The following is a 25,643-nucleotide window of genomic DNA, read 5'->3' as shown; positions in this document are numbered from 1 at the left end:
CAGGCATCTTGCACCCTTGCCAGCCTTTGGTGTCCCCCTCAGGGCCAGCTGTCCCTGTGACCGTCCGGCTTGTTCTTGTGCCGCCCCCATTTTTCTCCTGCAGGGCTTCAGCCCACCGTTGCTGTACCTCGTGTCCCTGGCCTAGATACCGCACAGCCCGTTCACTGTTCACGGGTATGTTTGTGTGTTTCTCTAGAGAAGGTGGCACTTTTTTAATGCTGAGTTAGGGACGCCGTACCCGTTCTCTGACACATTTAGAACACCGCCAGGTTTAGAAAGAGTTGATATGAAAATAGGAGAAGCATGTCCCTAAGAAAGCAATTGTAAGTGATCATGAATAACAGTGAGAGTAATGCCTTTCTGAAGGCTCCGTGTTTATACTGATCCTGGGATCTGGCTCCTGCTTATTTTTCTGCTTTGAATAGAAACTTGACACTGGGAAGCAAGGGCAGGTTAGGTTTTAGGTTGGATTACCATGAAATCCTCTTGTAAAGGGAATACCACTTTGGGTCAGAGACTTCCTGGAATTGTTGAGGGTAAAGTGTAACTTTCCCAGGCACCTGTTTTTGAGTTAGGAATCGAGCCGGGTGGCCTGGAATGATGGAGAAAATTTCAGATTTTCCATTTAGTTGTAAAATGAAAAATGTGGTGGTTTGGTTACTTTATGTGCTCAGTTGTTTGCGTGAACTATTGTCTTTCTGTCTGCCTTTCTGTTTGTTCTTCTTTCATCTATTCCATAGACTATCTTTTTAACTTTGATTTATGGATTATATATGAAACGGTTTTTAAAAAACGTATAGGAAAAGATATAAAGTCAAAGCACGAAGTTTCTGTAGTGGATTTGAAATTCATGTGTGCCACTTTTGCCTACATAGCTAGATTTATGTATTTAAAAAATTAGAGCAATTTGCTTATTTGCTGAAAATTACTTAAATGAAAAGAAAAAATCATAGGTAAGATAAGGCAGTCCTAGATCAGGAACCGTGTCAAGTGGAGAAATGGACCCAGCCTGCTGAGTATTTACGATCTAGTCAGGGACATAAAACATACACATATAAAAATGGCAAACCATTCCAGGTAGTAAAGAAAAGCCAAGTGATTTGTCTATAGGATAAAAAGTTGGTTTGGGAAACAGAGGCAGCCAGGAGTGAAGGGGGAAAGTCTTTTATATGAATCCCAGCCCTTTGCTTTCTACCCTGGGGACAGTTTAAAAAGTCTCTCCAGGCCTCACCTGTAAACAGAGGATAACAGGCCCTCCAGGCTGTGCTGACGACACCAGGTCACGTGTGTAAGGTGCATGCCCAGCACGACAGCTCAGTGCTGTCGGCTCCGTGTCACAGTGCGGGCTGAATGCAGACAGTCTGGGAGCAGGGCCTTGAGTCGGACCTTTAGATGGAGAGCAGCAGAGAGGAGCTGTGGAGGGGACTGGACCGGGACAGGAGGGGACAGGAGCAGGAAGAGGGACAAGGACAGAGGGGAAGCAGGGCCACGCTCCCAGCGCGTCCTCGGCTTGAGAGGGCGGACGGGGCTGAGCGGGGGTGGCGGGGGGGGGGGGGCGAGTGAGGGATTTGGACAAGTTCTCAGTCTTTTTAGGATGTTTTGGTCTCTTCCTACTTAAAAACAGTATATAGACTAGAACAAGAATAGAAACCCTGGTTCAGCATTTTGCATACCTTCTGGAGAGCGTTCTTTGTCCTGTGGCTAGAATGTTTTTCTCCTTACCCTCTGTTCCCACTCTGTGCTCTCTTATCTTACCTTCTTACAGGTTTTCCCCCCTGTGCTGACTGCAACGTCTCCCTCCCTCTCTGGGTCTTGCTTCAGCCAGCGGCGCCCCGCACGACTGTGGCGGATCTGTTCTTGGTTGTTAGGGCTTCAGGGTTGTCACCTCGTGCAGGTCTGGCAGGAATCCAGAGTAAGGGTCTAGGGTCTTTGAAATGTGCCAACCGGTTTTAAAAACTGTAATTCCAATAATACCCACTATGTGGTGCTCATGCATCAGAAATAAATTCTAAAACTAAAGCATTGACGGGGAGCTCAAAAACCTATGACCAAGCGTGGAGAGCTTAAAATCCAGGATCACAAACACGGGGCGGGGCGGGGGCGTGGGGAATGGAGCGTGTTCGTGATCTGTACAAGGTTCACCTGGGTCTCTCTAAGGAACAGTTACCTAAATTCCAGAATATTTGGACATAGATGTTACAGGTCATCCTAGGAGGTGGTGTAGACATAAAGACAGGCGGATCCCCAAAGAGTTTGTTGCAAGCTCTAACACAGCTGCAAAGAGAATGTGTACCATTTGGAACATTCAAAAATGACATCAAGAAAGACAGCCAGCCTCAGCCCCACCGTGTGATACTAAATAAGTGTTCTGGGGGAGAACTGGCAGGGGGTCAAAGCTGCTGTCTGTCTTTTCCCTTTAAGGTCTGCATTCTTATGACCAAAGGTGGTTTTAAAATAAACCCTTTGTTACCTCTTTAAAAAATCTTTTAAACAAGAAGCTGAGCTCTCATTTAGAACATATCTGGATAGGTTCGGTGACATTACTGTTTTTACAAGCTGTGCAGAGGTTGACCGTCAGTGCCTGGTGCTTACAGAACCTTTTCTTTGCTTTGCAGGTTTTCATCTCCGTGAACTGCTTAAGCACAGATTTCTCTTCTCAGAAAGGTGTGAAGGGGTTGCCTCTGAACATTCAGATTGACACCTATAGCTATAACAACCGCAGCAACAAGCCTGTGCATCGGGCGTACTGCCAGATAAAAGTCTTCTGTGACAAGGTAAGGCTGCCGACTCGGCAGGGACACTTAGAATACAGCGTGCAAGGGGCACCCTTCCTCACAGGAAAAGACCAGGAGCTGCTTAAGTTCAATAAGAATGTATTGCTGATAATATAAAATAGCTTATTTTAAATAAGCAATTCATGTTTTAGCCACGCAAAATCACATTATATAGGGGAGAAAAATAATCTCCTTTCGACTGAAAAACTGGAGGGGTCGATGAGCACATTTATTTTCTCAGGCGTGTCCGATAGGGTGGCACACAGGGACTCATGCCAGCTGCACCCAATCCTTGGTGGCCCCTCAGCTTACGGGGACCTGCAGGCCACGGCTGCGGTGTTGGAGCTCTTCCTGAGCTCTGGGTCTGAGGACTCTGCGCCTGTGTTATCACTGGCTCACCTCCCTCCAGGCTGTTTGGCAAGTTGTCAGCCAGCTCACTAAGGTAGGAGAAAGTGAGCTGCAGATTCTTCTTGACAGCAGCAGGTAGGCAGGAAGAGAGAGCACAGGCCCAAATGATGTCAGTGTCATTTCTGTTCTCTGGTATGACGCCCTTTTTTCTGGAGAAGAGATGTGCACTTTTGCCAGGTGCAGAGCGAGGGGCTCAGCTGGATTAAATCCAGAGAGAAGCTATAGGCCCACGCTGGTTTGGGGTTTGGAGACAGTGGTATCCTCAAGAATGGGGCGGAGCCGTCTGCTGAACTAAGATTGAAGAAGACTCTGACTTTCCCCACTCGGAAATATCGGACTGTATTGTTTTTGCCCGTCTCCTCTTTTCATCCTATTAAAACCTCTCTGTTATTAAGATTTTTAGAAGGTACTAGGAAACTGGCAGTGTATTTGCCATCAGGGGTCTGGTATCCTGGCCTGTGTTCTGGGTGCACAGAGCAAGCATGCGGCCCTACGTGGATGAGCCTGAGGCCCTCCAAGCCCAGAGGACTCCCTCAAACACCCAGGCTCAGCGATGTTTACCGAGTACCGGCCATGTGCCTGATAATGTGCTAGGTGTATTAGTCCTCTGCTGCTGTTAACAAATTACCACGAACTTAGTGGCTCAAAACTACACACATCCATCATCTTACAGTTCTGTAGGTCAGAAGTCTGACCCAAGCCTTACTGGGCTAAAATCAAGGTGTTGGAAGACTGATTCCTTTCTGGAGTCTCTAGGGGAGAACCTGTTTCCTTGCTTCTCTGCTTTCCAGAGGCCGCCCGCGTTCCTTGGCTCATGGCCCCTTCCATCTTCAGAGCCATCCTCACACGTGCTCCTCTGGCTCGCCTGCTGTTGAGGACCCTTGTGATTAGATTGGGCTCACGCAGGTGCCCCAGGAGACTCTTGCTGCCTTAAAGTCAGCTGGGGAGCAGCCTCCTTCTCCTTTGCTGTGTAAGCTGACAGAGTCACAGGTTCGAGGGTTCAGACGTGGACAGCTTTGAGGGGCGTTAGTCTACCCACCGCAGTGCTTTAACATGTGCTGCATTTTACAAATGACAAGTTACATCTGCTGTAGAGCAGGGATTTCTGACCCTAAGTCACATCTCTTTCCTTCATACCACATTCTTCTTTTTAGCCAAAAGACAAACTATTGCGATGTCCATGTTCTTTTTTTAAAAATCTAGGGAGAAATTAAAGTTTTATCCGTTTAAAATGTTTTCTGACATCTGCTGTTTCTTTTATTTATTTATTTATGGCTGCATTGGGTCTTTGTTGCTGCGCCCGGGCTTTCTCTAGCAGCAGCGAGCGGGGGCTACTCTTCGTTGCGGTGCGCGGGCTTCTCATTGCGGTGGCTTCTCTTGTTGTGGAGCACGGGCTCTAGGCACATGGGCTTCAGTAGTTGCAGCACGCGGGCTCAGTAGTTGTGGCTTGCGGGCTCTGGAGCACAGGCTCAGTAGTTGTGGCGCATGGGCTTAGCTGCTCCACGGCATGTGGGATCTTCCCGGGCCAGGGCTTGAAGCTGTGTCCCCTGCACCGGCAGGCGGACTCTCAACCACTGCGCCACCAGGGAAGCCGTCCACTGGCTTTTGAACACGTGGACTGAGGCCCCGGTGACCGTGTTCATGTCTGGTTTCCGTGTCAGTTCTGGGCTGTTTCAGTGCTTTGGTCACATCCTCCTCACTCTTGGTCTCCGGCCTCCCCGCATGCCTGGCATCTCACTGGACACCAGACGTGTGAGTTTCACCTTGTTGGGTGCTGGATGTTTCTGTCATCCTGTGCATCTTCTTGAGCCTTGTCCTGAGATCTAGTGAAGTTCCTTGGAAACAGGCTGACCTTCCCAGGTGTCCCGTTTGCCGGCTGCTGGGCGTGTCTGGAGCAGCGCTCAGTGTCAGGCCGTTCTTCCCCACGGCTGAGGCGAGCTCTTCCTGGCTCTTCTACCCAGTGCCCGTGAATTATCCGTTTTTCCAGCCTGATCGCTGGCATCGGGCGCTGCTTCTGGCCCTGGCCTAGTCTTTTCAGATGTTTTCTGCTCCCCGACTGTGGGTGGCTTCCTCACACCGTGCGCTCTCGGTGCTCTGCTGAGTGTGTGGGGCCTTCTGAAGACATCCAGGGTTCTTTCTCTCCCAGCTTTCCTCTTTGCCACTTTGCCTGCCGCCTTGATCTCTCTGCTTCGCCTCTGCCTTCTCATTCCGAGGAATCTGGCTCGTGGAGACCCCCGGACATCCCTCCCTGGGCCGCAGCCTGGAAACTCTGGAGGGTGCTCAGCACCTGGGGGTCTCGCCTCACTGGTTTCCCGTTTCTAGGGAATTGCTCTTCTTTGTTGCCTGGTGGCTGGGGCCTTCAGAATCCTTGTTTCATGCACTTTGTCGTTCTGCCAGTTGTTTCTGAGCAGAGGGTAAATCTTGAGTGGAAGCAAAAGCCCCTTCTCATTCTTTGTAGATGTAGCTGATAAATAAGGAGGAAAGTGTCCTGTTTTGTAAAACTTCCTTTTAGGGAATATAACTTACCATCTACATGAAGTTATTGTTAGACTGTTAGAAGGACCTGAGAGATACCGACCAACTCCAGTCGGTAACTCGAAGAGACTGGTGATGTCTGCCTGTTCTCCTCCGTCAGGGAGGTGATGTTTGCGTCAGTATCACGTAGCAATGTTGATAAGCAGGTTGTATGTTTATTGGTACATTAGTGGAGCAACACCTTCTAAAAGGCAGAAGGGGGTTTTGTATTCCGTATTTTAAAATGTGGTTTTGTTGTACAATAGTGCCAAAATCAGTGGGATGATTTTTACTGCCTCTCTTTGCTATTAGGGAATTTATTTACAGAAAAGTAAGTCACCTTAAGTCAAGTAAGTTCATACCTGAATAACTTTGTAAAGAAATCTACGTCATCCAGAAAAACTGCCAGTAGGTCAAGCAAAATGACTAACGAATAGTTTTGTTTTTATTGCACTTGCTTGCTTACTTTCAGGTCGTGCTTGTTACTAACAGGCTTGTGGGTTCAGCTGTGTGGCAGTGCCGTTCTCTGGGTGGTTGGAGCACACTGTGTACCTATGTCCTCTTTGTAGGCCTGGGAGCATGCTTTTTCTCTCTTAGGTGACTGCAGATTTCTAGTTAAATGTTTGCTTTTGTGAGTCACAGGTGGTCCTATCTGTCACTTAGTAGATGCCAAGTCCTTGGACAAAATCAGTTTTCGGTGACCACATTGCCCATACAGGAAAGTACACTCAAAGCAGGGTTAACTTGTGTTTTTTCTTTCATTTTCTTGTTAATAGACAACGAGAAAAGTCACTTGTCTTTGAAGCCAGTGTGTGGTACATTAATGGATTTTCTTAACTTTCCATTTAACCTGGCCACGTCCATTGTTGAGGGGAATTTTGCTCTATTTGTTTTGTTTTGTTTTGTTTTGTTGCGGTATGCGGGCCTCTCACTGTTGTGGCCTCTCCTGTTACGGAGTACAGGCTCCGGACGCGCAGGCTCAGCGGCCATGGCTCACGGGCCCAGCCGCTCCACGGCATGTGGGATCTTCCCGGACTGGGGCACGAACCCGGGTCCTCTGCATCGGCAGGCGAACTCTCAACCACTGCGCCACCAGGGAAGCCCTATTTGTTTGTTTTTTGAATAAGTGTTTTCCTGTGATTTCATATAGTTAAAAATAGTTTTAAGAATGGGCTTTTTAGAGGAAACTACTGTGATAAGGTTCATGAGTATAATAAGCAATGCAGCTTATGTCCAAAGAGGAGATATTTTCCCCCCATAGGTCAGGATAAGAGTTAAATATTTTCAAGAGGATCAGATAAACAGCACCGTGTCTTGTCTTCTCTTGACCTAGGGAGCTGAACGGAAAATCAGGGATGAAGAACGAAAACAAAGCAAAAGAAAAGGCAAGTGTACTGACCCCAGCTCCCAGTTGAATGCCTGTAAGTAGAAGTGTTTTCACCAAGCATTTTAGACCTTTTCCGTTCAGAACAGTGACTTGAAGGCTTCAAGCAGAAGATAGAGTAGTGGATATTCTTTACTGCTGTGAGGTGGTAGCTTTGCTTCCTTTAACCAGGTACAAGGACAGGTGAGGGCTGAACTAAGTCATTTTCTGGGGAACTGCAGGAAGGATTCCTGAGTTTCTCCAGAGTTCAGACGATTTTGCCTGTCAGTTCTGGTTCAGGTTGCTGGCTCCAGTCCTGAAAAATAACACACAGTCCGCCCGAATAGCTCATGATGAAATTGGAACTTGTCTAGGTTTTTAAGAATAACACTCTTTGGAATTCAGGTTGTCTTCATTCCAAATGAGTGTGGTGGTCTTATGTTGAGTATTCTGACATTTGCAGAATCTGTAGGGCTTCTGTTTGGACATGGCACTGGGAAAGCTTTTTTTCTTTTTCTTTTTTAATGTGACCAGCATTCATGTTCACAAAATCCTGTAGCTTTCAGCTAAAAGGAAAAAAAAAAAAAAAGGAAGCTGCTGTGTGCAGGCAGCGCTTCATCCACAGTGTGCGGGCGGCCGCGCCTGTCCTCTTCGTGTCTGGCGCCCAGCAGACGTGGCCTGAGTGCAACAGTCAGGGTTCTCTCGCTGGCATCACGCTGCAGCCTCACGACGTCACTTCAGAGAGCAGCTAACTGGCTAGGAAAGCTCGTCACTAAGCACCGCAGGGTGGGGGCTGATGGAGTCTGTAATTCAATTAATAAGAGTTAGATAGTCATGCTGACTCTCAACCTCCCTGAGGTTCGGTTCTGAAGATGAGGGTCTGAAGTTGAGGTTCGTGTTCTGAATTCAAGCGTACATCGCTGTCAGAACAAATTATCTAATGAGGAGAGCGGGGGTGAAATTACTTCCAAATTATATTTATACAATCATAAGTTTTAGCCTTTCAGGCAGAAACTCAGCATGCTTTGCCTCTGTTCTGGATCTCAGGTTGTGTGTCTGTGTGTGCTTAAAGATGGCTTTTTCTCTCCTGAGATGCGCAGTTGATTTTAGTGCAAATACAAACAACCTATTCCTTCACATAAGCTGTGATTTTTCTCAGTTCAGGCAGCATGACCTGTATTTGATATTCTTCTACAATTTAAGTTTCTTAAACAGTGAGGAAAATGCTCTTTGGCCTGCCTCCAGTCTGCGTATGTAAGCTGTTGACTGTGGTGTCCTCATTTTTTTTTTTTTAAGTTTCTGATGTCAAAGTACCGCTGCTTCCCTCTCACAAACGAATGGATATCACGGTTTTCAAGCCCTTCATTGATCTCGACACGCAGCCTGTCCTCTTCATTCCTGACGTGCACTTCGCCAACCTTCAGCGGGGCGCTCACGTAGGTAACCAGGATCCCAGGGTGGCTGCAAGGAAGTGAAACTCCGCAGAAAGAAAGGCTTTGGCATCGTTCATGGCAAACAGAAGCCAAAACGTCATGAGGTCTGGCCAGTGTTAGGTGTCAGCTCTTTGGAGTGTTCGGTTTGGGCAACATGATGTCCATGCGGTCAAGTATGTGTAAGCATTGTTGGTGGAGCCCCAGTACAAGACCTGGCAAGTTAATTCTGTGTGGATTTATCTATTTGTATCTTATCTCATTTAAAGGATACTGGAATAGTAACAGAATTTGGAGCTTGAGTCAGTGATCCTGTGAATTTAACTTACATGGGTCTGGACAGGAGGGAAAAGCCAGTGGAATGCCTGGGGTGGGATCCTTAATGGAATAAAGAACATCTGAGGGCTCTCCCTGTGGTTTAAGTTAGGGGATCATCATTGGCACATGTTTGGCTGTGTTTGGGCGGCTAATGTGAAATTTAACAAATACGCAGTCAGCTTTGCTTGGAGCAGAAACTCAGTGGAGGTAGGAACTGGGTGGAGTGGAGCGTGCCCGCCAAGCTGAGCTCAGAGAAATACCCCAAAGACATCTGCCATGCGCTTTGTACACAGATTCCTACAGGCAGATGAGTTTTCAGAATTCTTCAGGAAAGTCACTGCCAGTGTCTTCAGTTTCTAATGAGAAGCTTTGGAGTGAGCAGGGGTCAGCAGTCTTGTGCTGTAAAGGGTCAAATAATAAACATTGTAGGCTTCTGGGGGTCAGACGGTCTCTGTTGTGACCACTCACCTGTGCCACTGTGGGCTCAGAAGCACTGTAAACGCTGCGCCATGAATGGGTGTGGCCGTGTGCCAATAATAAGCGGGCACGGGGCCAGGCTTGTCTCGTGGGCTATAGTTTGCCAACCCCTGAGTTAGAGGAGTTCAGGACATCCCCAAGAATCTGGGCATTGAAAAATAAGGCTAGAAGGTTTTGTATGAGATTGGTCACATTCAAAATTATTTTCATTTTAGGAATAATTCATTTAAGGTCTAAAGTATTTTAGCATATTCTTGAAAAGAAATCTTTTTTTTTTTTGGTCTTAGGTCCTTCCCATTGCCTCAGAAGAATTGGAGGGTGAAGGGTAAGATTTATGTTTTGTTTTAGCAAATTCTTTGTATTTTGAAACAATCTCAAACATATAGAATAATTATAATACAACGAACTCATTTTTTCCTGAGCCATTTGAGAGTAAGTTGCGGACCCAGTGACCCATGCATCATTCCTAAATACTTTGGTGTATGTTTCCTCAAATGAGGATGTTCTCCTGCGTAAAGAAGTCAGGATATTGACATTGAGACCTTAGTACCATCCAGTCCATGTTCCCATCCAGGCTTTGCCAGTTGTTCCAGTGATATCCTTTATGGCAAGAAAAGGTCCAGTTCAGACTCCCACAGTGTATTTAGTTGTCCTGTCTCCTTAATCTCCTTCAATCTGGAACGGCCTCAATCTCTCCTTGACTTTCCTGAGCTAATACCTCTGAAGGTTACAGACCCGTTGTTCTGCAGGACATCCCTCTGTCTGGGTCTGTCCTTCGTTTCTTCTTGGTTGGGGTAGATGATGCGTCTTGGCGGGAACGTCACAGGCAAGGCCCTGCTCTCAGTGTGTCCCGTCGGGGGCACACACTTCCAGGGCACCCTGCGGCTGGTGACGTTCGCTCTGATCGCTTGATTCAGGCGGTGTGCCAGGCTTCTCACTGTGGAGTTGCTCTTGTCCTTTTGTAGTACGTGTTTTGAGGGGAGGTGCTTTATAGCTTTGTAAATATCTCATTCCTTGCCCCACTTGGCATTTCTTCATTTACATGTTTATGTCAGCACGGACTCGGGTTTCTGCTCACACTGTCCCGGGGCTACGGGGTCCCTCAAGCTTGCCCCTGGATCCCTTTGACACGACCCTCCTGTCCTCACTGCTTGAGCACTTCCTCACTTTCAGGCAGAGTGTGTTCCAGGCACTTGCGTTTTCCCTTCTCCGGCCCTCAAATCAGCCTTTTCTCCAAGAAGCCCTGGTTCTTTGTGGAGACTGGGCTTTAGAAACCCAGAGGCGGCCTCTGGGTGTGCTTGTTGCTGTTGAGGTGTTGCCGCTCCCCGCACCTGGGGGCACCCTCCTTGGCCCACACCAGCAGCCCTCCCGCTCAGCACTCTACCATGTTGAGGGTCCAGTCCCCCTCTTTGGGCCATCCTGGCTCCCCGTGCCCACCCGAATTGGCCACAGGCCTTCTCTCTGCCTCTTTAACTCATTGTGTTCTCAGACATAAATCCTGCAGGTGCTTTCGTCGGAGGCCTGTTACGTGCCGGAAGCTGAGACGGAGTATCTTAAGGGCCAGCCTCTATTCTTGAAGTGATGATTCTGCTCAGAAGCAAACACTTATTTCATTTTCAGTGTTTTTTACTATTTTCTTGCTCACCTACTCTGAACCTCACAACATTGAACACCGCATAACTTTGAAAGCCAATCACTCTGATCTTTTCACTTCTTTCTCCAAACGTACTGTAAACATTTCCCCTTTGTATTTCCGCTGACACTGCTGTATTTTAACCCTTTGGAGTTTTATGCTACGATTGTCTCCAAAGTCCTCCAACTGGTTCTTCTGCTTGTAGGTCCTGGAGTCCCCTCCAATCTCTACCACACACTGATTACAGCATTCTTGTCTCACAGAACTTTCAGATTCCCTGATAACTGCAACATAAAATCTAGAATTCCTCAGAGCTGAATGATCAAGATTTTCCAGATTAGATTTATCTTCTTCTGGAACATTCTGTTTCAGCCAGCCTGGTTTTGCATTTTCCCGCTCACACTTCCTCCCTCTTTTGACATGCCCTCTCCTCTGTTACCACCTTCATGTATGTCTCAGATCCCACCTCCTTCATAAGTGTTTTCCTGAAAAGAAACTGCGTTCCCACACCGGCAGCTTGAGCCGTGTAAGAACAGCCAGGGTGTCTGGCAGGTGCCTGAGTGAGTATAGTCCCAGCTCTGCCATTCAGTAGTGTGAGCCTGGTTCACTTGGCATCTTTCCTTGGGCCTCAGATTTTCATCCACAAAATAAGGAAGCTGGACCAGATAGAGAACGAAGGTCATTTTAAATCTAAGATTCAGCGATACACCCCCAAACTCCTTTTGTTTCTGCAAGTGATTTAAGGTGAAGTCACTAATTGCATACTTCGGATCACCTGCAGGTCTAACTTGAAAAGGGGACCTTATGGCTCGGAAGACGATTTTGTGATCCCTCCTCCTGCTAAGCTGAGCCGGGTAGAAGAACCAAAGAGAGGTGCATTGGTTTACATTTCCTAGTGGGAGTTTTCAGTGGGAAGTGAGCTCTGAATTTGTCAAAAGCATACACTGCTCAAACAGATCTCATCAGTGTTGACTTCCTTGGGTGTTCCTCCGTCAGACCAGCTCCTGGCTTGAGCTGGGCCCTCCAGCAGAGTTAAAAGAAGCTGAAAGCTGTGTTCCTTAAGACAGATTTTATATCGGTTCGTGTTTGCTGTCCTTGATATGGACATCTCCTTTTATTTTAGCCAATACCCACGGTCTTTTCTCTTATTTTGCTCCTGTCAATGAAGTGCACTTTTCTTTTTCCCTCCTTATTCCCAATTGGGGGTCAGTGCTGCTCTATGTGCGAAAGGAGTCGGAAGAAGTCTTCGATGCCCTGATGCTCAAGACTCCGTCTTTGAAAGGCCTGATGGAAGCTGTAAGTAAGAGGAACTTTGTGGTCCTCTTTAAAAAGTAAAAAGAAACTTACATAGAATTTGATTGGAACAAACCTTACCAGAATGTCCGGATTTGTGTGTGGTACTGAAGCCTTTCCTGAGTCGCAGCGCCCTGTCTGTGGCTGCAGCACGTGCCACGTTTTACCCCACGTCCCAAGGTCCTCAGCGGCTGCAGGGCTGTCCCCACCTCAGACTGCTGCACCCAGCGCACTGGTTCGTAGACAGCAATCACTCAGCAATGTCTAATCCTCTGAATTGAGTGAATTTGTGATGACCTATGGAATGGTTTAATTTTCATAGACTTGGTTAAAGGGAGATTGCCACTTAAACGACTTAGAAGCCGGCAAAAGTTAATTCTAGTGAATAAAATCTTAAAAACTTCACGTGTAAAACAGTGGCTCCTTGGTCTGCCTTTGAAACTCCTGATCCGGGGCGTGACCGAACTTGTGTCAAGATCTTACTCAGAGCCTATTCATGAAAATGTAGACGTGTGACCAGAGACAACCACAGCCCTTCCTGCAGGATCCCAGCAAAGGGCCCACAGCAAACTGACCCCAGCCTGCCCTTAAGACATCAGAGAGAGATGTGAGAAGGGTGCCACACTGATTTTGGCTTTGCCCCAGGGTGAAATTCAAGGAATCAGCACTGTGTCTTGATATTTATCAACCTCGGGCCCTGTAAATCATGGGGATCTTTGAGCTCGAAGCACGCCCATAACTGGGCTGGAGATAGGTTTCTCCCGCCCCCCCCCCCCCCGACTACTGCAGTGTGTTGGATTCATTTAAGAAACATTTGTTAAGGGCCTGCTTTGTGCCAGGCACCGTTCTGGGGCCCTGGAGTTAGAAGGGTACGTGACAGTGCCAAATGGAGCTTAGATTCTAGTTAGGAAGATAGAGACAGTAACGTAAATGAAGACATTACTGTGTAATTTGCCAGGTACTGGTAAATGCGATGGAGAAAACTAAAGCAGGGCAGCGGGACAGAGGCTGGGAGCGCTATCGCTCAGCCCCTCAGGGAGCTTGGCGTTCACAGCGCCTCTTAGCCCGTTCCTGCCACCCGTAGCCCTCTGCTTCCTGCGATTTCTCCTGGGTCCCTCTGGCTTACCTTGTCTTCTGACGGCCCTTCTTAAGAATCACGCAAACTCTTGATTATGGGGAGAGGAGAATGTGAAAAAAAGACTCACTATGCCAAATATAACTTGTTCACAACTCATGAGGAATTCATTACAGTCTTGCATCTCCTGGGCGGGGATTACATAAATATACAAAGAATTACTATCCAGTGATACAGAAAAGAAATGAACTTGTTTGTATGATGCGAGCTTGGGTTTGGTTTGAAATGTGTATTTTTGTTAGATTGAAAGTTGATCTGAAGGTTGGGCCTCTTCTGAGGCCCCGTTTTTAGGGCCCCCTGGAGCTGTGCTCTTCAGATTGAGGCCGGGTGGGCAGTGACCCCAGTGTGGGAGTGGTCTGCACAGCAGTGCAGATAAGGCGTTTGATCTGGACTGAATCAGCTGTTTGTCCTGTAGTAATCCATCCCCTTCCTGTACAGATAGCGCCTGTGCCCTGAGAGGAAAACCTCCAAAGTTTGTACCGTACTGATCTCATCACACTCTGTGGACCACCCATTGGTCATGAAGGGAGGAGGGGCCACACGTTGGCCGGAGCCTCGCTGCCCTCTGGAGAGGCTCTGGGAAGCCCTGGCAGAGGTGCAGGCCTTGCTGTGATCGGGCCCTTGGTGTTCCTTCTGGGCTGTGGGATGTGAAATCATTTCTTTCCTTCTCATAATTCTGTCCCCGAAATTAACTCCTGCTTTGTGCTGGACACGTTTTAATCCCACAGCAGTCCTGGGGTGGGCGAGGTGAGATAAGAGGAGGCTGAGGGTTAGAAAGGTCACCTGCCAGTGGAGGGTGAGTCAGAACTGATCCCCCTTCGGTGTGTCTGACTCCAAAGCGAGGCCTTTATGTGCTGATTAAAGTACCTGTGACAAGGTGGATGTGTGTCATTGTACGCTTGTCAAAACCCGTGGACGTACAGCTCAGAGAGGGAACCCGAGTGGATGGTGGACTTCAGTTCCTAATGGCGACTGAGTCGCCACAGTGTCGGCTCAATCACACACAGCAAGTGCAGCACACGGGTATGGGGGGCAGCGAGCAGCTCTGTGCTTCCCGCTCAGTTTCTCTAGAAACGTAAAACTGCTCTGTGAGGTATTAATTTAAAAAAAAACTATGGCCATATAATAGACTTCTGACATCTGTAATCTCGCGAGAAATAACAAACACCCGATTCCAGCTTTCTCCAAAGGCAGGTAACACCCCTCCCCAGGATACAGACGGGCTCTCATCTGTGTCTTTGCATGTGCATTTGTGAGAAATGGAAAGTGGAGTGTCTGAACCACTATATTAATATATATATTGTTTGTTTTTTCAAGCCATGAAAACAGCATTTTGTGATTATTTTTCTTTTACTCTTTCAGATCTCAGACAAATATGATGTTCCCCAAGACAAGATTGGGAAAATATTCAAGAAGTGTAAAAAAGGGTGAGCAGTGACGGGCATTCTTAGTACCTCTAAATAGTGTTAATATTATATAACGTTCATGTTATTCACGTGCATTTGTGCCCAGTCAAGAACCAGTTATAGAAGCATCAATGCAAGAATGTATTTTTTCTTACTAAATTATCCCATAAAGTTGATTTACTTTTCTAGGACATTTTTATGGTTGTTTTTCAAGTAGAGACTTTGTTCTTCCCATGCTTGGCTGCAGCGCAGTGGCTCCAAATTCCAGAGCACGTGATGAAATTTACTAAGGATGACAATCGCTACCCCGTTTATTGAGCCCTGTCGTGAGTCAGGCACTGGGCTGGGCGCTTGGTGTGTTATTTAATTCTCATGTTACCCTAAGACAGGCGCTACTACTCATAGTTTTTAGACGAGGCAGCCGAGGCCCAGAGAGCCTGAGAGGCTTGTCCAAGAGCAGGTGGTGAGTTAGCGCTGAGGCCATGACTCAAGCTCTGTTTTGACGACTGCAAAACCTTTGCCCTTCCCACTCCATCCTCCTGCCCTGGATCATGTTTTCAATGGCAGAATGTTGCTTCTTTGTCCAGAAGTTAGTATTTTTAGTACTGTTTTACTTAAGCGTCTGTGCTGTGTGGCATGGGTAAGCAGGGTATAGGATAAGAATTTTTTGGCTGAATTCTAAAGCAAATGGAATTTTCTAGATGGGCCTAGTGGGAACGGTGGGACTTGATAGTAGTAGTTCAGCTAAACCTTAAGGGTAATTAAATTAAAGGGAAGATAATTTGTCAGGGAGCCCTGGCTTCAGGTCATGCAGGTTCATCTTACTGATGTGCTTTCGAAAGCTGGACCAATGAAGTGCTCCTCTGTAGGCTTATTTTGTTCATTATAATAAATGCTGTTTATTGAATGATTACTGCATGCTGAAATAATAACAATAGCTAAGCTAGTGTGTTTTCTTTATCACATGCCCTGCGTGGCAAGCGTTTTACTTGAGTCCCTCGTTTAATCCCGACAGTAATCTTACAAGGTGGGCACTACTGTTAATAGCCGTTTCGCAGATGAGGAGGGGGAGGCATAGGGAGGTTTCGGCAGTCGCCTCCCGCATCCTAGCTAGGAAGGGGCAGAGCTGACGGTGAGGGCTGGGCCTGCCAGCAGAGCGGGCAGCACTGAGTGGGTCTGTCTCGGCTCCCCTCTTGCAGGATCCTGGTGAACATGGACGACAACATCGTGAAGCATTACTCCAACGAAGACACCTTCCAGCTGCAGATCGAAGAGGCCGGGGGGCTGTACAAACTCACCCTCACCGAGATCTGAGGGCGCCCCGGCCCACGACTCCCAGCGAGCTCAGGGAAGCTGTCACGTGGGCCTTTGGGTTGGCAAGCCGCAGGTTCCCCGGTCGGCCACCTTCCGAACGTGGGTGGATGTCAGTGGAAGGGGGGTTCCTTTCCAGTTGGAGATGGAGCTGCGTTTGGCTTGGAGATAGCATTGACTGTATTGCATTGGCGTTTTTCAGATGACAGAGAAAGCATGTACCACGATGTTTGAATTTTCTGATATAAATACTTAGCATTAAAAGTGAAAACTTTGTTCCAAGATTTACTAGATCACCCGGGAACCTTAAGGTATCTGCTACGTTATTTATAAAAATATTGTCTCTTCAGTGCTAGTGGGCCCTGCTCACTAGTGCACCTCAGACTCGGTGTAACTGTGACCGCCTCAGGTTATGGGCGCGGCACCCCAAGAGGACCAGGTGCGCCCTTTCTCCCTCGGCCTCTCATTCCCCAGTAAATGTTTACTCCAATAGGGCAAGTTACCGAAGTCTTCCTCTGCAACTCTCTCCAACATATCGACTGCCTCTCTCGTGAAGAACCTAAACGGTTACAGTGTGCGTCCGTGAAAGCTAAAGCTGCGTGCATGTAAGTGCAATAGGCCTTGAAGGCCCGCGTCTGTAGATGTGTACATACCTGTCCTATATAAACAGATAATATATACATGTGTCCGTGTACATACAGTGAAGAGATGTGATAAGGGCTACCTGAAAGACTTTCTTGAGACGAGAGGATAAGTTATTTTCGATCACCTACACCCAGCAGATAGCATACTGCGCTTAGTGGAACCCACTCCGACGCTTTCTTTGCGTTTTCCCAAACACAGCAGTCATTCGGTAGCATAGCAAAACCTTCTCAAACGACAGAGATTCTGTTTGCTCTTGCAAATGTTATGATGTGGATGTCAGCACTGATTAACAAATGAAGTAAAGGAAAAAACACTGCTGCAGCTCATGACTGCTGTGTCTGCTAGTATCAGTCAGGTGGACCTGACAGAGGGAATAAACACAGTAATCGTAACACGTACTGTGATTACTGTGAACCGGTGACACAACTCAAGACGGAGTTCTTCCTGATCTTCCTGTTATGAGAAATGACTTCTGTTGTATCATGTTCCGGAACCTTCAAGCTTTAGTTGTCTAGTGTGCTAACAGTTCTAGAAAGCATTCATGAATTTATGAGACTGTGTTACTATGGCAGGGGAACGTTTTGTACACACGTTGAAATACATAAAAATCCTAAAAAGTGTAATTTTGTAACGGAACTAAAACCGCAGGTACCTTTAGGCTCAGGGAGGTAGGTTATTTGTATAAGTAGGGTTGATAGTTACATTCTTACCTTAAAATATTCTAATGAAGTATGTGAACTAAATTGCTGGTTTTCTAAGATAAGATATTATGGGACACGGGTCATATAAACAACATTTTATATTTTGTTTTATGGGATCGATTTTGTCTTGTTTTTAATTGTACAATTGAAGATGTATGTTAAACCAAAGGGATTAAATTTTATATGTCTATTTCGTAATATGTCATTTCCTGTTATTCAGTTTGACTTTTTCTTTTCATTAGTCAGTAAAGCAAAATCTGAGATCTTAAAATAGTAGAGCTGAAAAGAATCACCTTAGCATTTTCTCCTTATTTCCCAACATGTATATCTGGGTCTCTTCCTTCCTCTTAATTTTTCCTTAGACGGGTCTGAAATGATCCGAGTAATTGTTAACTGAGGGGGCCCTGAATTAGTTTTCACCTACTTCCAAAATTTAACCACAAAAGCTTAAGAGAAACGCTTTCAGACCTAATACCTTAGTGTTCTTGGTTTTTAAAAGCTTAACAGAAAACGTCTATTCCCTGGTTGTCCAGTGGTTAGGACTTGGTGCTTTCACTGCTGAGGGCCGGGGTTCCATCCCTGGTCGGGGAACTAAGATCTCATAAGCTGTGCAGTGCAGCCACAAAAAAGGAATAAAAATCTACCAGTAATGTTTCAGTTCATCAGAATTTCTAAGTCAAATGGCTATTGTAAGCATATGCAGGTAATCTAGGGCCTAAATGTGATAGACACTAAAATATATTTCTAGTGAACACATGATCACGTGAAGGAAGTAAACTCCCTGATAGAGGTCCTGCAATATCTGTGCACCTTGCACTCTAATCCTTGGGCCACGCGTCAGAACTTCTGAGGCGCGGACTCCGCTCCTGGTCACCCAGCGGCTCCAGAGCCTGTGGGCTGAGGCCCACATGTCCTCTTCCTGCGGGGCCTTCCTAGACTCCTCTGCCCGGTCCCCTCACACCGCCTGCCTTCCCGCCTCTGGGTTTCTTTCTCCCTTGGTCACTAGCTCTTTCTTTTGCCTCAGAGCTTGGCTTTGCCCTGGAGGCGAGAGGCTTCCCCAGTCTCCACAGTGGACGTGCCCGGGTCGCCTAGCCCTGCACTCCTACGGCACATTGTGACCCAAAACTGCCTCTCATCTCCCTGGATCGCTGGCACCCAGCCTGGTGCTGGTCACGTGGCAGGCGCTCAGTAACTGATTTTGCAACGATCAAGTGCCAAGCTGGTGCCCTTGACGAGCCCCATCCCTTGCAAGACACCATCAGGGAGATGGTTTAGAAGTTAGAAACTCAGAGCTGAGCAAGGCTGGACCTGGACCTGTAGGGATAGAGTGGGGGTCGTTCGCTTAACCTGGCGGCAGTCAGGAAGGCAGAGCCACTGAGGCCATCGTGGGGAAGGGGTCGCAGGAGAAGGCGAACGCGGCTGCAGGTGTGGAGGGCCGGACCACACCTGCTCGGGGCCACCAAGCGTGCCCTCATTCGACATGGCTGTCCTCTGCTCACCCTGTGGAGGTGGCACGTTAGTGTCGTCCGGTATCAGCCGTGTGGCATCTCACCCGCAGATGTTGGCCACCAGGATACAGCAAATATAGGCTGGTAGGGGGCATCATCAGGCCTTGAACCCACGCCTCCCCTCCGCCTCCCCCTCGCCAAGGGCGTCGTGGCAGGTGTGAGTAACAGGCCCGCAGACTGTTCCTTCTCTGTTCGGGTCGCTTCTGTCTGACACACACACCCTTGGCCCTGAACTCCTTTAGCCGTCACCCCCTTCAAATCTTTCAGCCAAATTTTAAAAAATTTTATAAATGTAACACATGGCTAAGAAAAAAACATAAGCCATTAGAATGAATGGAGCTCCATGAGAGAATCTCTCTGAGGGATGAATTTCCTGCCACCCCAATCCCACACCTCGGAGAGAACCACCGATCATTTTTCTAAGACCACACGAGTCCTCGAAGCAAACTCAGGTGTACTGTGCATACTGTTTTGCAGGTAGGGTCGTACTATTTTTTTGCAGACGTTTTCACAAAAACACTATCACTGTTCTTTAGACGTGAGTTCTTTTTAATGACTGCCTTGTGTTCCATTATATAAATAACCATCATCTAATCAGTACCCGCTGATGGACATTTAGGCCAAGATTTTGCCATTACAAACATTGCTGCAGAAGAACCTGCGGGCAGGTCTGTCCTTACATACTTGTGAGGTAGAATTGCAGGATGAGTTCTTAGCAGAAGAATACTGAGTCAGAGGCTATGGTCTGTAAACATTCTGTAGAGACTGTAAAACTGTCACCCAGAGTAAACCGATTACATTCCTGCCCACTGAGCATGAGTCTGTTTTCTCAGCATCTCACTGCTTTAATTTGTGCGCCTCTTGAGTGCAGGTGAGCGTAACTTCGTGTTCAGTGGCTGTTTGTTCTGTGAACTGTGTGTTTACTTCCTCGAAGGAGTAATCTGTTTGTTGTCCCGCTTCCTCACTTCTTACGCACTCAGCCCGGGGCAGCCCGACTTCTGTCCCTGCCACACCGCCTGTGGAGCTCTGTGCCGGGTGCTTGATGATGTCCTTTAATCCTCACAGGACCAGTGAGGGGGGATGGCGCCCCATTTCACAGAGGAGGCTCAGGAGATCACACTGCTAGGGAGAGACAGCGGTACGTCCAACCCCAAGCCTCCGTTTCTTGCCACTGTCACATGCTGTGTCCACTGCAAATGCTCTTTTCAAGGTAACCGATGACCTAATTGCCCTTTTCTCTCTCTGTCTCGGACATTCAACGTTAAAGAAAACCTTCTAAATTACTTTGGCTTTCGTGACGGGTATATCAGCTAGAAAGTTTGGGTCGCAAATATCAGAAACTCTCCAAGCTGGTTAAACAGTAAAGGAAATATGTTGCTTTCCAAGCTGAAAGGTGGCCCAGCTTGGTCCTGGACCTTGATGTCACCAGCAGCTTAATTTCTTTCCTCCTTTGGAGGCTCCGTCCTCAATTTTACTCTCCTTGAGGAGTTCTGCCATACTCTCTTTCAGGGATAAAATGCTGAGGAAGGCTAGGCAGGCTTTTAGGAGGGTAATGCCTCTGGTGGGTGGGTGGGTTTTCTTGCAGAGATTAGGGAAGAAAATTGGACTTTCCCGAAAATGTTTCCAACCAGCACGCATGTGTGTTCAGGTTTCATTGTGTACTTGAAGGAAGATGATTTCAACGATCTGGGTGGAGTTTTCCTTCTGGCCTCTACTCCTTTCTGTGCATGGTCTCCTCTTTCTCTTTATAGAAAATTAAGTCCAAAGCCTGCTCACACGAGTTCACACCAGCCCCTGGCATCAGGAGACTCTGAGGCCGGAGAGCGAGTTACACAGTCACACCTGGTCACCTCTCCATTCGTTGCATGGCCCCGCTGAAAAACAGCACGCTTAATTTTCAGGAAAATCGTAGCTGATAAAAACTAAAATAGTGCAACATGATTTTTTTTTACTCCCTATTTCCTTTGAGGCTTTCCTCCCTCCCTCCCCTTCCATCCTCCCTCCCTCCCCTTCCATCCTCCCTCCCTCCCCTTCCATCCTCCCTCCCTCCCCTTCCATCCTCCCTCCCTCCCGCCCTCCCTCCCTTCCTTCCCATATGTTAAGAACTCAACCACTGACCAGGGGAATCATGGGAAGAGAAAATGCTTGAGGGTTCCAGGTGGCCGGCTATTTAGGCCGGAGGAGAGGCCTCTCCCTGTAAACAGCCCTCTTCAGGGGTGAGGCATGATCCCTTCTGGTCCCAAAAGCTTAAAACTCACCAGGCTGTTTATCACGCAGACTGCTGTGCCTGGGCCACCTTAAAGGAGGGCAGCAAAGTGCCAAGAGTAGTTCACATGTTACCCCCTAGAATGGGTACAGAAGCTCTCCCCCAAAATGATCTAGACACAGACTTAAAGCCTTCACAAAAATTAGTTAAAAATGGACCACAGGGGCTTCCCTGGTGGCGCAGTGGTTGAGAGTCCGCCTGCCGATGCAGGGGACGCGGGTTCGTGCCCTGGTCCGGGAAGATCGCACGTGCCGCCGAGCGGCTGGGCCCGTGAGCCATGGCCGCTGAGCCTGCGCGTCCGGAGCCTGTGCTCCGCAACGGGAGAGGCCACAGCAGTGAGAGGCCCGTGTACCGCAAAAAAAAAAAAAAAAAAAAAAACACACACACACACCACAAAAATGGATCAGAGGCCTAAATGTAAAATATTATACGAAACTATAACATTCCTAGAAGATAACACAGGAGAAAACCTAGATGACCTTGAGTATGATGATGAATTTTTAGGTATGCTCCATTAGAGAAATAATTGATAAGCTAGACTTCATTGAAGTTACAAACTTTGGCTCTGCAAAAGACAATGTCATGAGAATGAGAAGACAAGCCACAGGCTGCGAGAAAATATTTGCAAAAAACACATCTGATAAAGGACTGTTATCCAAAATACAGTTTCCAAAGAACTTTAGAAACTCAATAATAAGAAAACAAACGACCCAATTAAAAAAAGAAGCCAAAGACCTTAACAGACATTTCACCGAAGAAGATACACAGGTGGCAAATACGCATATGAAAAGATGCTCCACGTCATCCGTCATCAAGGAGATGCAAATTAAAACCACCAAGAAATACCGCCACACACCTATTGGAATGGCCCAAATCCAGAACACTGACGGCACCAGATGCCGGCGACGATGTGCAGCGACAGGAACGCCCAGACGTTGCTGGTGGGGATGCAGGATGGTGCAGCCGCTTTGGAAGACAGGTTGGCATTTTCTCACAAAACCATATTCTTACCATATACATGATCCAGGAATCACGCTCCTTGGTATTTACCCGAAGGAGTTGAAAATTTGTATCCACACAAAAACCTGCACATGGATGTTTATAGCGGCTTAATTCATTATTGTCCAAACTTGGAAGCTTGGAGCAACCCAGATGCCCTTCAGTAGGTGAGTGGTTAAATCACCTGTGATGCATCCAGACAACAGAGTGTTATTCAGAGCTAAAAAGAAATGAGCTCCCAAGCCACGAAAAGACACGGAGGGAACTTAAATGCATATCACTAAGCGAAAGATGTCAATCTGAAAAGGCTACATCCTGCATGGTTTCACCTATAGGACATTCTGGAAAGAACAAAACAATAGGGAACAGTAAAAATATCAGTGTTTGCCAGGGGGGAGGGGCGAATAAGCAGAACACGGAGGATGTTTAGGATGGTGAAAACATTCTGTATGATACAATAATGATGGATACACGTCGACATGTTATTATATGGTGTCCAAGCCCACAGAATGCGCAACACCCAGAATGAACCCTGATACAGACTGTGGGCTTTGGGTGATGATGAGGTAGCACAGAGGCTCATCAACTGTGACGAACGTCCCACTCTGGCGAGGGATGTTGATAACGGGGGAGGGAGGCTGTGCATGTGTGAAGGCAGGGGGGTAATACATGGAATATCTCCGCACTTCCGATTTTGCTGTAAACCTAAAACTGTTCTAAAATAATAAAGTCCTAATAAAGAAATGTCTTTCCCGCACAAATGCACAGACCTGCTCTCCTTCAGGCCTGAGGTGCCCGAGAACGCGCAGCCGGCCAGAACCCAGCCCGCCCTCCCCTCCTGGCTGCACACCCAAAGCCAAGGCTGAAGAGTGACCCTTTGGGCGTGCGTGGACCGCCTGTCCTGGCTCCCCATCCCTGGGCAGTGTTGGGGTGACCCTATCCCAAGGTGGCCTGTGCGCCCAGATCTTGGGCTCAGCCGTGCAGGAAGGGTGGTCCAGGTGGACACAGCCCTCTCGGCCTCCTGGGACCTGAGGCCACTCAGCTCTCTCTGCTGCGGTTCCCGGACTTGCAGCAAGCCAGATTGTCCCCCAGCCTCACCCTCCCATGTCCACGTCCTGCTGGACCACGTGGAGGCCGTGGCCTCCTTGCCCCGTGGCCGCAGATGGAGCCCGAGGTGAGCCTGGCAGCCGGCACAGATGGCCCAGTTACCAGGCGCCCACATGGAGCTCCCCACGTCTGTTTGCATGCGGGCTGCGATAAGAGCAGGCAAACATCCTGCAGGCCACGCAGGCTGAGGGGTGTGGTTCCAGAAAGAGAAGGTGCCCCAGGGACAGTAGCTCCTCTCCAGGAGGGTCCTGGGGGAGAAGCCGAGAGAGAGGAGGAATCCGCCCTTACAGTCGGTCTGCCTTTGATTCTCAAGGCAACGCTGTGAGGTGGGAGGAGAGGGGTTCATGATCCACTTCACAGAGAAACAAACAGGCTCAGAGAGGCTCGGCGGCCTGTCCCACATCACACAGCAGCAGACAGAGCCGGCCATCCCTCAGCCCTCCCCAGAGCCGCATGGCGCCGGTGTCTGAAGACAGCCATGTCCCCTTCAGTGTCCACCCTGCTCCCAATAGCTGACTCCCATTTCCCATTTTTATTCACGTGGAGTCTGTCCTCCAAGCCTGGTGTGCCCAGCTCAGTAGAAACAGGCAGGATGCCCCCTCAGGCTGAACCAGCTGCTTCCTCGGAGGCCGGCTGGCCTGCTACTTCCCTTCCCACTCCCTCTGGGTTGGATGGGGGCCTTGAGGGGCGTCTGGTGCCCCCCAGCCCAGATTTCCAAGGGCAGCCATCTCTGGGCAGCCCTCAGAGGGCGCAGGTTGGGGGGCAGCGTGGGTGACCCTGAGCGAGCCCACAGCACGAGGGCTGCCGTCCAGTGAGGCGTCATCCTCTTGCTTTTCGTTCTTTAGACATGGTTTCCTGTAGGTCTGTGAACACATTTAAAATAACTGATTGAACACCTCTGTCCAGTAAGTCCAATATCTGGGATTCCTCAGGGACAGTTTTATTGGTTGGGTCTTTTGCCTCTTTATGAGTCATACTTCCTTATTTCTTCTCACGTCTTGTAATTTGTTTTGTTGAAACTGAACATTTTAGATAAGGCAGCACAGCTACTCTGGAAATCAGACTCTCCTGCTTTCCCAGGGTTTGTTGTTGTTTGTTACTTCGGTGACGTTTCTGAACTAATTCTGTAGAGCCTGCATTGCACGTTGAGCATGGACACTGAAATCTCTGCTCACTTAGTTTAGTGGTTGACCGACGGTCAGAGATTTCCTGAAACGGCTGGAACCAGTGAATCGCCTAGTCTTTGCGGAGGGGCTCAGTGTGGATGCTGGGGTGCAGCGTCCCCGCTCAGTCCCGCTGCTCACAACTCTGCCTTAGCCCTCCAGCTCAGCCCGAGGCGAGGGCTCAGGGCCCCCTCAGGTCTCTTCTGGGTGTGCACACAGCCCTAGACTGTGCCTGGCCTTCCAGGCTCCCGGGAGCCTTTCAAAGCACCTATGCCTTGTCATGGCCCAGTTTTTCCCCGTAAACCTTTTGGTTGGCCTTTGTCTGCCCCACTGTCATCCGGCTTCTCAGGCAGCTGTGAAATTGGACAATTCCATCCAATTCCATCCAATTGGACATTCTCGACAAGTACCCTCGGGGAAGAAGTTTTTGCACTGGCTGGGCTCTGAGTTGGGTCAGATACAGAGAGCTTTGCGAGCAGGGTCTTCCAGGGAACCCCCAGGTAGGCCAGATGATAACCGTTCTCTGGGAAAGGGGCTCTGAAGGAGCTCCAGCTCCTCTCTGCCCCCTGCGGTGGCTGCTGGCTGTCATCGCGGCTGTGGGTTTTGGATTTTCAAGACTCCCTTAGAGCTGAAGAATACAACAGGACACTACTCTGCAGTAAAAAGAAAAGCTATAGACACACCCAGAAACATGGGTAAATCTCAAAATAATTATGCCAAGTTAAAGAAGATGACCAAAAAAAAAAGAAAAACCATATTATATGACTCCATTCACAGAAACCTAGAAAATGCCAACTAATCCACAGAGCCAGAAAAGTCAGTGATGCTTGAGGTTGGATGGGGGCAGGGAGGGGTGGGTGAGGTACAAAGGGCACAAGGGAGCTTTGGGAGTGATGGAGACGTTTGTCCTCTTCACTGTGGCCATGGTTTCATGGGTGTATACGTAGTCAGAACTTATCAAACTGTAGCCTTTAAATGGGCCCAGTTTGTTATATGAATTCTACCTCACTAAGTTTTTTTTTAATGTAACGACTACGTGAGTTACTAGTAGTAGATACTACCTGAAAACAATTTTCTCCCTTCTCCCCCCACCCCCACAGCTCCCGTCCACCTGCATCCAGAGCTGACGCCAAGGTGCGTCTCCCGAAGTCACAGGCCACCGGCCAGGTCCCCGTGGACGTGGGCCCCCCTC

General features: G+C 48.2%; 1 protein-coding gene across 1 annotated transcript in view; it reads left to right on the top strand.

Moving 5' to 3' along the window:
• GRHL1 (grainyhead like transcription factor 1) overlaps nt 1-17,509 on the top strand; it is a 44,547-nt gene extending 27,038 nt beyond the window's left edge. Inside the window, 8 exon segments of the mRNA XM_060309307.1 lie at nt 2,616-2,774; nt 7,030-7,081; nt 8,356-8,495; nt 9,572-9,609; nt 11,699-11,790; nt 12,128-12,213; nt 14,708-14,772; nt 15,951-17,509. Of these exon segments, the coding sequence (XP_060165290.1) occupies nt 2,616-2,774; nt 7,030-7,081; nt 8,356-8,495; nt 9,572-9,609; nt 11,699-11,790; nt 12,128-12,213; nt 14,708-14,772; nt 15,951-16,065 (747 nt within the window). The 3' untranslated portion in view covers nt 16,066-17,509.
• Nucleotides 17,510-25,643: the final 8,134 nt, after the last annotated feature.

The sequence above is a fragment of the Globicephala melas genome, chromosome 12, assembly GCF_963455315.2.
Source record: "Globicephala melas chromosome 12, mGloMel1.2, whole genome shotgun sequence".
Lineage (NCBI taxonomy): Eukaryota > Metazoa > Chordata > Mammalia > Artiodactyla > Delphinidae > Globicephala > Globicephala melas.
Note: the sequence above shows the minus strand (reverse complement) of the source record. Positions and strands in the feature narration are given on the sequence as shown.